At 40.9% G+C, this 13,509-nt stretch overlaps 1 protein-coding gene across 1 annotated transcript in view; it reads right to left on the bottom strand.

Annotated features, from left to right (window-relative positions):
• Positions 1–370: 370 nt before the first annotated feature.
• Positions 371–13,509, bottom strand: part of LOC141272235 (uncharacterized) — a 146,728-nt gene continuing 133,589 nt past the window's right edge. Inside the window, exon 8 of the mRNA XM_073682745.1 lies at positions 371–4,296. Coding sequence (XP_073538846.1) covers positions 2,837–4,296 — 1,460 coding nt within the window. The 3' untranslated portion in view covers positions 371–2,836. The remainder of the gene's footprint in view (positions 4,297–13,509) is intronic.

The following is a 13,509-nucleotide window of genomic DNA, read 5'->3' as shown; positions in this document are numbered from 1 at the left end:
CGTTCTATCCTTCTAGCCATCTATCTATCTGATGAGGATAGATAGATAGATAGATAGATAGATAGATAAATAGATAGAGTGTTTGTTACGCTGGAAAAGCGTCAGCGTTGCACTATGGAGTCATGCATATAACTTTTTAAACAAATGCACCACATTTTTAATTTTCTTGGAAGTGTCAGCTCTTTTTTCTTCGTCCTTTCCTACTAAAGAAACCCTGCTCAAATAGGAAAGGACGAGCCCCTGTCCATCTGTCACCTCAACTGTCTGCGGCATCTAATCTGTAACTTCAGGGGACACAGGCACAATATACAGTATAGGTAAGTCATAAAAATATCAAGAAAATATTAAGGATTTCTCTCTTCCCTCCTCCATACCAACTGTCAAAGGAGAAGAGCTGACATTTTGGCCAGTGGCTTCTATGCAAATTAGCACACACAGGAGAAGTGGCTAACAGGCAGATGCTAGCCCAAAAGGTGCTACCAACCCAATTAACATGTGAGTGTATTTTCCAGTGGCACAGGCCTGCGATATATTTACACCTAGAGGAGAAGGATACAGTTCCTGGCTTCAAAAGAATTCAACAGAAACCACAAAGGTTACCATACAGTAGTCTTATTTCAACTAAATATCATTCTAAATGTAAGAGATATAAATGACTTTTAAAAGTTAAGATATTAATGAATATCAAAATAAGAAAAGACTTTATTACAATTATTATAACAATCCTACTAATTCATACAATACCCCCTTACATTGTCTTTTGGAGGAGGGTTTGGTATCGGCTGTACTTAATGCCAAACAAATAGAACGATTAAAGGAAAATCACCCACAATGTCCAATATTTCATACATTACCGAAAACTCACAAAGAAGGAAACATCCATCAGTCCAGAGATACATTCAATACTGGCTGCAGAGAAGATTCCTATAATATAGTGAATATTACCAGAAAACATTTACCTATGTTATACACCGACAAGGATCCAGCGACAAGAAAGACAACTGACACGTGGAGGACAAACACCAAAGGTTTCATTGAATGTGGGAGAAATAAATGTGGTTTGTGCAAGTCTGTGCACAAAGCAAAAATGTCTGCATCTACTAACCATAATAAACCCTATAATATCCGACATCTCATTAGTTGTAGCTCCACACGTCATTGACACCATACAATGTGAAGCTTGTCTGCTGCAATATGTGGGGGGCACGGTCAGACCCTTACGTCACTGCATTGGGGGACACGTTAGGGACGTTCTTGGCCCCACAACACGTAATACATCTCCAGCATCACAACATCTCATACAACACAATAGGAATTAATCACTTTACAGTTGTGGGTATTGAATATGTCACCACACCAGCTAAGGGGGGAGATTGGTATAAAAAGTACACCCCAGAGAAGCCTTGTGGATTCTGGAATTGGACCCCAGATTCCCCAGTGATATGAATCTTCGTTCAGACCTTGTATCCATTTACTGAATTGTGTTTTTTCCTCTTTTATAGTAATTATACATAATATACACATTATAGATGCAGACACTTCATTCTTCTATTGCACGGATGCTTTTTGTTGTGGACATATGATCATCCATAGGGGTAATGTAGACATACTTGCACATGTCCATTTGGGGCTGGGGGTCTCCGCTGTGCATTAGACCCTATGATGTGTAGAAGAAGCCGGTTACTGGTTATTTATTATGACATTAATAAGGACCGAACACAAATGCCGGTTCAAAACGCGTAGATTTTTTGCTAGATGTTCTGTTTTTTAATGTTTCTATGATTTTAATTTGGATGTTTCAATAAAAAAAATTATTCACACTGGAAAACAAGTGCTGGATTATCAGTAACTTTCTAAGTCCCGTCCATTCCTTCCTAACTGTGATTTTCCCTCCGAGCACTTCCCATGGATCTCACCAAGCAGTGAGAGATGAGCTGAAAGCAGACAATTTTTTCTATAGAGGAATGGCAGACATGGGTGTTGTCTACATAGAAAGCCTCTCCTAAATCCCATGCACAAAAAAGCCGCCCTACAATCTGCCAGGACACATGCGGAAACATATGAAGACTCCTGGGACTTTATACTCGGGACTGTATGGCATTGCAAAGGTGAGGAATACAATGAGAAATGGTGTCTACAGTGAGACCTGGTGGTGGCCGTGTCCTTATGTGCGGCTGCATGAGGACCTACAGGTCATTGATGACATCATGAATTCACAGATGTTCTGCTCTATAGTGAAAAAGAAGATGCTGCCATCACTCCATGCCCTTGCTACACCTGCATTTTCCAACATGACAATGATACAAAACACACATCTAAGGCCACTGTTACTTTCTGAAGAACAGGGTGACAGTGATTCTGTGGCCAAGTGTCTCCTGATCTGAACCCAAGCAAACACCTATGGGGAATTCTGAAGAGACAAGTTGTCATCACTCCATCCAGCATCCAGGCTCTAAGAGAGCTCGATCTTGAAGAAGGGAAGATATATAGATGATGCATTATGTTACTAACTTGTTCATTCGAGGCCTAGAAGACTTGGTGCTGTCCTTAAAAATCATTGAGGCCATACAAAATACTAGATGTAGTAGATTTTGATGTAGGGTGTACTCATTTTTGCATTAACTAATTTGAGTTAAACTGAAGATTTTGTAATGAGAGTTATATTATTACCCTTACTTTCATGTTTTGATTAAAAAAAATGTTCTATGAAATTCAGTGTTGGCAAAATGTTAGAAATTGTTCTTGTGTTCAGTGAGATATTAATTAAAATCTTACTTATCAAAGGGGGTGTACTCTTTTATGCTGAGTAATGTTTGTTAAAATTTATAGAACACAATTACAGTTTCTTTCCTGTATGACTTGTCTCATGTTTTGCAAGGTGTGATTTATGTATAAAAGATTTCCCACATTCTGAACATGAATATGGCTTCTCTCCTGTGTGAATTCTCTGATGTGTATTAAGATTCCCTTTCTCTGTGAAGGACTTCCCACATTCTGAACATGAATATGGCTTCTGTCCTGTGTGAATTCTCTGATGTGTATTAAGATTCCCTTTCTCTGTGAAAGACTTCCCACATTCTGAACATGAATACGGCTTTTCTCCTGTGTGAATTCTTTGATGTTCAACAAGATTTGATTTCTCTCTAAAACATTTCCCACATTCTGAACATGAAAATGGTTTTTCTCCTGTATGAATTCTCTCATGTGTAGCAAGGTATGATTTATATGTAAAAGATTTCCCACATTCTGAACATGAAAATGACTTTTCTCCTGTGTGAATTCTTTGATGTTTAACAAGATTTGATTTATCGCTAAAACATTTCCCACATTCTGAACATGAAAATGGCTTTTCTCCTGTGTGAATTCTTTGATGTTCAACAAGATTTGATTTATCTCTAAAACATTTCCCACATTCTGAACATGAAAATGGCTTTTCTCCTGTATGAATTCTCTCATGTGTAGCAAGGACTGATTTATATATAAAAGATTTGCCACATTCTGAGCATGAAAATGGCTTTTCGCCTGTATGAATTCTCTCATGTGTAGCAAGCAGTGATTTATATATAAAAGATTTACCACATTCGGAGCATGAAAATGGCTTTTCTCCTGTATGAATACTCTCATGTGTAGCAAGGTGTGCTTTTTTTAAAAAAGACTTGCCACATTCTGAACATGAAAATGGCTTTTCTCCTGTATGAATTCTCTCATGTGTAGCAAGGAGTGATTTATATATAAAAGATTTCCCACATTCTGAACATGGATACGGCTTCTCTCCTGTGTGACTTCTTTCATGTTTCAAAAGACCTGATTTAGCTGTAAAGCATTTCTCGCAGAATGAACATGAATACGGCTTTTCTCCTGTGTGAATTCTCTGATGTATAACAAATTCAGATTTTTTTGTAAAGCATTTCCCACAATCTGAACATGAATACGGCTTCTCTCCTGTGTGAATTTTCTGATGTTTAATAAGACTCCCTTTATATGTAAAGCATTTCCCACATTCTGAACAGGAGTATGGCTTTTCTCCTTTGTGCTTTCTTTGTGTTAAAAAATCTAAACTTCTAGTAAATTGCTTGTCACACTGAAGTCTTGTATCCACTGTGTCACCTGGAATTGTGGTAACAATGTGAGATTGCTCAGGAGAGGGTTCCTCATGTTCTGGAGGATTATAAGAAAGTGAAGTGCTGTGAAGTCCAGGAGGTCCATGAAAGGTAATGAAGTTTTCTTCATTAGAGTGCTTCCTGATATCTTCTTTTTTACAATTTAGTGATAAACCGTTATTTTCACAAGGATTGCCTATTAGGACGAAAGATAGATTAGACTCACTGAAATGGATGCTAAAACATAACTTTTATTCAAACTTTTTTTTTAAATAACCCCTATGACATATAACATGACGCACTCATGTGTCTCAATTCCTAGAGTGAAAGAGAATTGACAAGAGACAACAAAAAACAAAACCACAAACTACCCCTAAATCTACTTTAGATTAAAATACACTGTCTCTGTCCTGTCGTTCCGATTAGGGCAACTCATCAGGAGACACACACTAAAGAATTGGAGACAACCTAGCTTAACCTAGAGAGAGAGAGAGGATTCAAAAAGACCTAAATAAACTGGAGCAATGGGCAGTAACTAACAATGGTTGTTAACAGGGAAAAATGCAAAGTACTACATCTGGGCAATAAAAATGAAAAAAGCATATACAAAATGGGAGGAATAGAGCTAAGCAACAGCACATGTGAAAAAGACTTAGGTATACTAATAGATCATAGACTGAACATGAGTCAACAGTGTGATGCAGCAGCAAAAAAGGCAAATACAATTCTGGGATGTATTAACAGAAGCATACAGTCTAGATCACGTGAAGTCATTATCGGACTTTACTCCTCTTTGGTCAGACCTCATCTGGAATACTGTGTACAGTTTTGGGCACCAGATTTTAAAAAAGACATAGACAAACTGGAGCAAGTTCAGAGAAGAGCGACCAGAATGGTGACTGGTCTGCAAACCATGTCCTATGAGGAACGGTTACAGGATTTGGGAATGTTTAGCTTGCAAAAAAGAAGACAGAGGAGACGTAATAGCTGTCTACAAATATCTCAAGGGCTGTCACATTGTGGAAGGATCATCTTTATTCTCATTTGCACAAGGAAAGACTAGAAGCAATGGGATGAAACTGAATGGGAGGAGACACAGATTAGATATTAGAAAAAACTTTTTGACAGTTAGGGTGATCAATGAGTGGAACAGGCGGCCACGAGAGGTGGTGAGTTCCCCTTCAATGGATGTCTTCAAACAGAGGCTGGACAGACATCTGTCTGAGATGATTTAGTGAATCCTGCTTTGAGCAGGGGGTTGGACCAGATGACCCAGGAGGTCCCCTCCAACTCTACCATTCTATGATAACCCCTTCATGCTGCAGCCCTTTTCCATTTTTTGCGTTTTCGTTTTTTGCTCCCCTTGTTCCCATAGCTTTTTTATTTTTTGGTCAATATGGCCATGTGAGGGCTTGTTTTTTGCGGGACGAGTTGAACTTTTGAACGCCACCATTGGTTTTACCATATCGTGTACTGGAAAACGGAAAAAAAATTCCAAGTGCGGTGAAATTGCAAAAAAAGAATGCAATACCACAGTTGTTTTTTTACATTTTTTTTTACCACATTCACTGAATGCTAAAACTGACCTGCCATTATGATTCTCCAAGTCATTATGAGTTCATAGACACCAAACTTGTATAGGTTCTTTTTTATATGAGTGGTGAAAAAAATATCCAAAGTTTGTTATAGAAAAAAAAAAAGGCGCCATTTTCCGAGATCCATAGCGTCTCCATTTTTCAGGATCTGGGGTCGGGTGAGAGCTTATTTTTTGCCCACCAAGCTGACGTTTTTATTGATACCATTTTGGTTTAGATATGATCTTTTGATCGCCCGTTATTGCATTTTATTGCAATGTTGCCGCGACCAAAAAAAGTAATTCTGGCGTTTAGAATTTTTTTTTCGATACGCCGTTTACCGATCTGATAAATTCTTTTTTTATACCGATAGATCCGGCGATTCTGAACGCGGCGATACCAAATATGTGTATGTTTGATTTTTTTTTTATTGTTTTATTTTGAATGGGGCAAAAGGGGGGTGATTTAAACTTTCATATTTTTAACCCCTTTACAATCCAAGGTGGTTTGCACGTTAATGACCCGGCCAATTTTTTCAATTCTGACCACTGTCACTTTATGAGGTAATTACTCTGGAACGCTTCAACGGATCCCGCTGATTCTGAGATTGTTTATACGTGACATATTGTACTTCATGATTGTGGTAAAGTTTATTCGATATCACTTGCGTTTATTTGTGAAAAAAACTGAAATTTGGCAAAAATTTTGAAAATGTTACAATTTTCAAAATTTTAATTTTTATGCCGTTAAATCAGAGAGATATGTCACACAAAAGAGTTAATAAATAACATTTCCCACATGTCTACTTTACATCAGCACAATTTTGGAACCAATTTTTTTTTTCATTAGGGAGCTATAAGGGTTCAAAGTTGACCAGCGATTTCTAATTTTTCCAACAAAATTTACAAAACCATTTTTTTAGGGACCACATCACATTTGAAGTGACTTTGAGGGGCCTTTATGACAGAAAATACCCAAAAGTGACACCATTCTAAAAACTGCACCCCTCAAACTGCTCAAAACCACATTCAAGAACTTTATTAACCCTTCAGGTGCTTCACAGGAATTTTTGGAATGTGGAAGAAAAAAATGAACATTTAACTTTTTTCACAAAAATGTTACTTTACCCCCCTGTCGCAGGGGTAACAGGAAAAAATGGACCCCAAAACTTGTTGTGCAATTTCCCCTGAGCACGCAGATACCCCATATGTAGGGAAAAAACACTGTTTGGGCACACAGCAGGGCTCGGAAGGGAAGGAGCGCCATTTGACTTTTTGAATGTAAAATTTGTTTGAATAATTAGCGGATGCCATGTTGCATTTAGAGAGCCTCTGATGTGCCTAAACAGTGGAAACCCCCCACAAGTGACACCATTTTGGAAACTAGACCCCTCAGGGAACTAATTTAGATATGTGGAGAGCACCTTGAACCCCCAGGTGCTTCACAGAAGTTTATAACATTGAGCCGTAAAAATAAAATTTTCACATTTTTCCCACAAAAATGTTTTTCAGCCCCCAATTTTGCATTTTCATAAGGGTAACAGGAAAAATTGCACCCAACAGTTTGTTGTGCAATTTCTCCTGAGCATGCCAATACCCCATATGTGGGGGAAAACCATTTTTTTGAAGCACGGCAAGGTTCGGAAGGGAAGGAGCGCTATTTTACTTTTTGATTGTAAAATTTGCTTGAATAATTAGCGGATGTGCCCCTGATGTACCTAAACAGTGGAAACCCCCCACAAGTGACACCATTTTGGAAACTAGACCCCTCAGGGAACTTATCTAGATGTGTGGTGAGCACCCTGAACCCCCAAGTGCTTCACAGAAGTTTATAACATGGAGCCGTGGAAATAAAAAAATCAAACTTTTTCCACAAAAATTATGTTTCAGCCCCAATTTTTTTTATTTTCACAAGGGTAAGAGGAGAAAACGGACCCCAAAAACTTTTGTGCAATTTCTCCTGAGTAAACCAATATCCCATATGTGGGGAAAATACAGTGTTTGGGAGCACGGCAGAGTTCAGAAGGGAAGGAGAACTGTGTGACTTTTTGAATTCAAAATTGGCTGGAATCGAGAGCGGACGCCATGTCGCGTTTGGAGAGCCCCTGATGTGCCTAAATAGTGGAAACCCCCCCACAAGTGACCCCATTTTGGAAACTAGACCCCTCAAGGATTTTATCAAGAGGTATAGTGAACATTTTGAACCCAGAGGTATGACATAGAATTTGATAACATTAGGTCATCATATTGAATAAGTTGCCATTAGTCTTGAGCGCAAGTGCTCGCTACTTGAGTTTGTATCGGGTACTCAGGTATGCACCATGTATCGTGGGTGCTCGAGTGACATGCTCGAGTCCCCGCCCGCATGTTTCACAGTTATTAGACACCCCAAAAAAAAATGCGGGGATTGCTCATGCATGGCAGGCAATCCCCGCGAGGTTTTTTTGGCCACGAAGCATATGGGGCGGAGACTCAAGCATGTCACTCGAGCACCCGCGATACTTAGTGCATACCCGAGCACCCAATGCTAACTCAAGTAGCGAGCACTTGCGCTCAACACTAGTCGCCATATCGTCATCTTTTTTTTTACTTTTGAAAAAAATCCCAACCCTAACCCCAGCCCAACCATAACCCCAACCCTACCCTAACTCTAACCCTAGCCCAACCCCAACCCTAACCCTAGCCCAACCCTACCCTAACTCTAACCCTAGCCCAACCCCAACCTTAACCCTAGCACAACCTTAAACTTAACCCAAGAGTTTATATTTTACGACGTTCCTCATGCGGTATAAGTGATTAGACGACTTTATTCTTCGGGACGGTGCGATTACAGAGATACCAGATTCATATCGGGTTTTTATGATTGACAGCTGTCACACACTAGAAGACGCTTTTTTTGTAAAATCTAGTTTTTGCATCGCCATAGTTTGAGAGCTATAATTTTTCCATATTTTGGCCGACAGTCAAGTGACGGCTTGTTTTTTGCGGGATGAGCTGATGTTTTTATTGGTGCCATTTACAGGCACGTGACATTTTTTGATCGCTTTCTATTCCAATTTTTGGGAGGCAGAATAAACAAAAACCAGCAATTATGGAATCTTTTTTTATTTCTTTTTTTTTTACAGTTTTTTATGCTGTTCCGCGTGTGGTAAAATTGATAATTTTTTGTTTGGCTGTATGATGATAAAGCATTGTTTTTTGCTTCGTTTTTTTTTTTTTTTACCGTGTTCACTAAAGGGGTTAAATAGTGGGTCAGTTTTATAGGTCAGGTCGTTCCGGATGCGGCGATACCAAATGTGTGTACTTTTATTGTTCTGTTTTTTTTTCATAATAATATTTATTGATGGGTAAATAACTGCTGCTGCTGCTGCTCTCTCGTTTGGTGGGCTGAAATTTTCACATACCGCCAGACCTGGCAACAGACAGGATGGAGGTGTTGGTTTGCTCCTTTCCTCACAATGTGCTTTCCAGGTCATCCCCCCGTTTCCCTCACTTATGTTTCCTTCCTTTGAAGTCCACACCGTCAGACTCTTCAAACCCTTCTCCCTGTGAGTGGTGGTTGTGTATCGCCCTCCAGGCTCCTCCCGCCAGTTCTTGGATCACTTCGCCACCTGGCTTCCTCACTTTCTATCCTGTGACATCCCCACCCTAATCATGGGCGACTTTAACATCCCCATCGATGATCCCCTCTCCCAATCTGCCTCTCAGCTACTTTCTCTAACCCCTTCATTCCGTCTCTCACAATTTACTAATTCTCCTACCCATGAAGACTGGAATAGTCTGGACCTGTTTTTTTCCAGTCTCTGCTTTCTGGATGACTTTACCAACGCCCCTCTCCCGCTCTCGGACCACAACCTTCTTTACTTTTCTGTTAAGAATTATCTCCTCACCCGGGAAACCCCCACTTACCACACTTATAGGAATACACGTAGCATTAATACCCAGCAGCTTATGGACAATCTCCACACATCTTCAGCCCCCATCTCCTCCCTCTCCTGTCCAGACTTGGCATTGTCACACTACAATAATACACTGAAGAGCGCCCTAGATGAAGCAGCACCTTCTACTCGCCGAAAGATCCGACACAGACAACGGCAGCCCTGGCACACAATGCAAACACATTTTCTTCAACGTTGCTCAAGGTGTGCTAAGCATCAGTGGAGAAAATCTCTTTTAGCAGAGGACTTCATCCACTATAAATTCATGCTCAAAACCTATAACTCTGTCCTTCATCTGGCCAAACAATCCTACTTCACCACCCTCATCACTTCAATGTCCAACAATCCAAAACGACTTTTTGAAACCTTAAACTCCCTCCTGAAACCTAAAGCACAGGCCCCCACCACCAACCTCAGCGGTGAGGATCTGGCCACTTATTTCTTAGAAAAAATCAACCACATCCATCAGGACATCTCAGCCCAATCTCCTCAGTGCCTGGATCCCCTTCCCTGCCGCACTTGAAGCTCATTTGCCATCTTTGAGCCTGTTACAGAAGAAGAAGTTACCCAGCTTCTCTCATTTCTTCTCGGCCTACAACCTGCAACAGTGACCCCATTCCTTCACATCTCCTGCAGTCCCTCTCACCGGTGGTCACCACTCACCTGACTAAAATATTTAACCTCTCTCTTTCTTCAGGTATCTTTGCCTCCTCATTTAAACAAGCCATCATAATCCCTTTACTTAAAAAGCCATCCCTGGACCAGAACTGCACTGCTAACTACAGACCGGTCTCTACTCTTCCTTTCATCTCTAAACTCCTGGAACGCTTGGTCCACTCCCGTCTAATCCGCTATCTCTCAGATAACTCTCTCCTCGACCCTCTACAATCTGGTTTCCGCTCAATACACTCCACTGAAACTGCCCTCACTAAAGTCTCTAATGATCTACTAACAGCTAAATCCAAAGGTCACTGCTCCCTGCTGATTCTCCTGGATCTCTCTGCAGCATTTGACACTGGATCACCAGCTCCTCCTCACTATGCTCCGCTCTACAGGCCTCAAGGACACTGTTCTCTCCTGGTTCTCCTCCTACCTCTCTGACCGCTCCTTCACTGTATCTTTTGCCGGCTCCTCTTCCCCTCCTCATCCCCTTACTATCGGAGTTCCGCAGGGCTCAGTTCTAGGCCCCCTCCTCTTCTCTCTATACACTGCCCCTACTGGACAAACATTCAGCAGATTTGGGTTCCAGTATCATCTCTATGCTGATGACACCCAACTATACACTTCTTCCCCTGACATCACCCCTACCCTAATACAAAATACCAAGGATTGTTTGTCTGCTGTCTCTAACATCATGTCCTCCCTCTATCTTAAACTGAATCTCTTCAAAACTGAACTTCTTGTGTTTCCCCCCTCTTCTAACCTAACTCTACCTAACATCGAAATTACCTTGGAGGGTTCAACCATAATTCCCAAGCAGCACGGCCGCTGCCTTGGGGTCATATTCGACACTAACCTTTCCTTTACTCCCTATATCCGATCACTCACTCGCTCGCTCTTGTCACCGCCATCTTAAAAACATCTCCAGAATCCGACCTTTTCTCACTTTTGAAACTGCTAAAACTCTTACTGTCGCTCTTATTCACCCTCGTTTGGACTACTGCAATTCTCTCCTGATCGGTCTCCCTCTTACCAAAATTTCCCCTCTCCAATCTGTCCTGAATGCGGCAGCCAGGGTCGTATTTCTGACCAGCCGCTTCACCGATGCCTCCACCTTGTGCCAGTCATTACACTGGTTACCCATCCGCTACAGGGTCCAATATAAACTCATTGCTCTCACCCACAAAGCTCTCCACAGTTCTGCACCGCCTTATATCTCCTCTCTCATCTCTGTCTATCGCCCTACACGTGCCCTCCGTTCTACAAATGACCTAACATCCCCCATAATCCGAACCTCGCACCTCCGTCTCCAAGACTTCTCTCGTGCTGCGCCAGTTCTCTGGAATGCTCTACCCCAGACGATCCGACTGATTCCTAGCCCCGATGTCTTCAAGCGCGCTTTAAAAACCCATCTCTTTAAACAAGCCAACCACCTCAAATACCCAATAAACTAACTTTCCCCTGTTCCCTCCTAAATACTATTCAGAATCCGCCCCCCACTGTTAATCTGTCTCTACACCCTCCATGCACACGATAACTGCACTCGGTAATTGAGTATTGCACTTGAACATACAGGCTGATGACCGGATAATGCAGCTTTATATGATAATCCCGATTTATTATAATTGCCAGACCTGATATAACAAGCACTCTCCACCTACTGTGTCCCCCCATTCCCTTGTAGATTGTAAGCGTGCGAGCGGCCGGACCCTCGCTCCTAATGTAATTGTTAAACTGTCTTACCTTGTATTGAATTTATTGTTTGTACATGTCCCCGCCTAATTGTAAAGTGCTGCGGAATATGTTGGCGCTATATAAATAAAAATTATTATTATTATTATTATTATTATGGGTACATTATATTTTTATTTTTGGTGGATTCTTTTTTTTTATATATATTTGTACAATTTTTTTTTTTTTTCACTTTGACACTTTTTTATTTTTATACTTTGTGCTACTCTGGAACTTTCACTTTTTTTTATTCTGATCGCCTGCATAGCACAGTAGTGGAGCACCATCCCTGTGCTATGCAGGCTGTCGGCGCTGCACAGGGAGAAGATAGTTTGGTCATGCACTGCGCATGACCAAAACATCTTCCTGCTGTCTGGTGACCCGGATGTTGTCATGACGACATCGGGTCGTCATGGCAACATCCGGGAAGCCGCGGAAGACAGCGCTGGAGGCCGGAAGAGGAGGTGAGTATTGCGATCACCTCCCCTTGCCACCGCAATGCTGTGATCGACTTCGATCACAGCATTACGGGGGTTAATGTGCTGGGAGCGGTGCGGGACCACTCCCTGCACATAGTACCTGGTGTCAGCTGTGACAATCAGCTGACACCCGGCGGCGATCGCGCCCGCACAGCCTGTGTGCGCGCGCGATCGCAATGACGTATTAATACGGGTCAGGCTCTTAAAGCCCAGGGCGCAGACGCGTATTAATACGTCTTGGGCTTTAAAGGGGTTAAAACATTTTTTTCTACTTTTTACTTGCTTCAATAGTTTCCATAGGAGACATGAAGCTGCGATTGTATGATTCCCTGTGTTACACATAGCAGGGCTATGAAAAAGTGAAATGAAAAATCGCACACATAATTGGTATCGTTGCGTCCGGAATGACCCGCGCTATAAATCTGTCACATTATTTATTCCATCTGGCGTAAAAAATAAAATAAAAACAACATGGCAAAAATGACGCTTTTTCATCATACTGAATAAAAAGGAATAAAAAAGTCACCTGTAAAAACAAAAATGATGTAAATAAAAACGCCAAACCATCCGGCAAAATACAAGTCATAATATGGCTCATTCGGCAAAAAAATAAAAAAGCTACAGCTCTCAGAATATAGTGATGCAAAATCAAATTCTTTTTTGTAAAATCCTGCTGTTTTTAGTCTGTAAAAATAACAGCATAAAAAAATAAATAAATCATCTGGTATCGCTGTAATCGTACCGACCCGACAAACAAATCGGTCTTATCACTTTTACCGCATGGCGAACGATGCAAAAAATAAAAACAATAACTGAATTGCTGGTTTTTGTTCATTCTGTGTCTGAAAAATCTGAATAAAAAGTGATCAAAAATTACTATGTGCCCCAAAATGGTACCAAAAAAAATCTGCAACCTGTACCGCGAAAAATAAGCCATCATACAGCGCTGTTCACTAAAAAAATAAAAAAGTTACAGCTCTCAGAATATGGCGACAAAAAAAACTACTTTTTATTAAAAAAAAAAAAAA

Source organism: Phyllobates terribilis, unplaced genomic scaffold (assembly GCF_046119375.1).
Source record: "Phyllobates terribilis strain yellow unplaced genomic scaffold, ASM4611937v1 Scaffold_1__5_contigs__length_1240528914, whole genome shotgun sequence".
NCBI classification, from domain to species: Eukaryota; Metazoa; Chordata; class Amphibia; order Anura; family Dendrobatidae; genus Phyllobates; species Phyllobates terribilis.
Note: the sequence above shows the minus strand (reverse complement) of the source record. Positions and strands in the feature narration are given on the sequence as shown.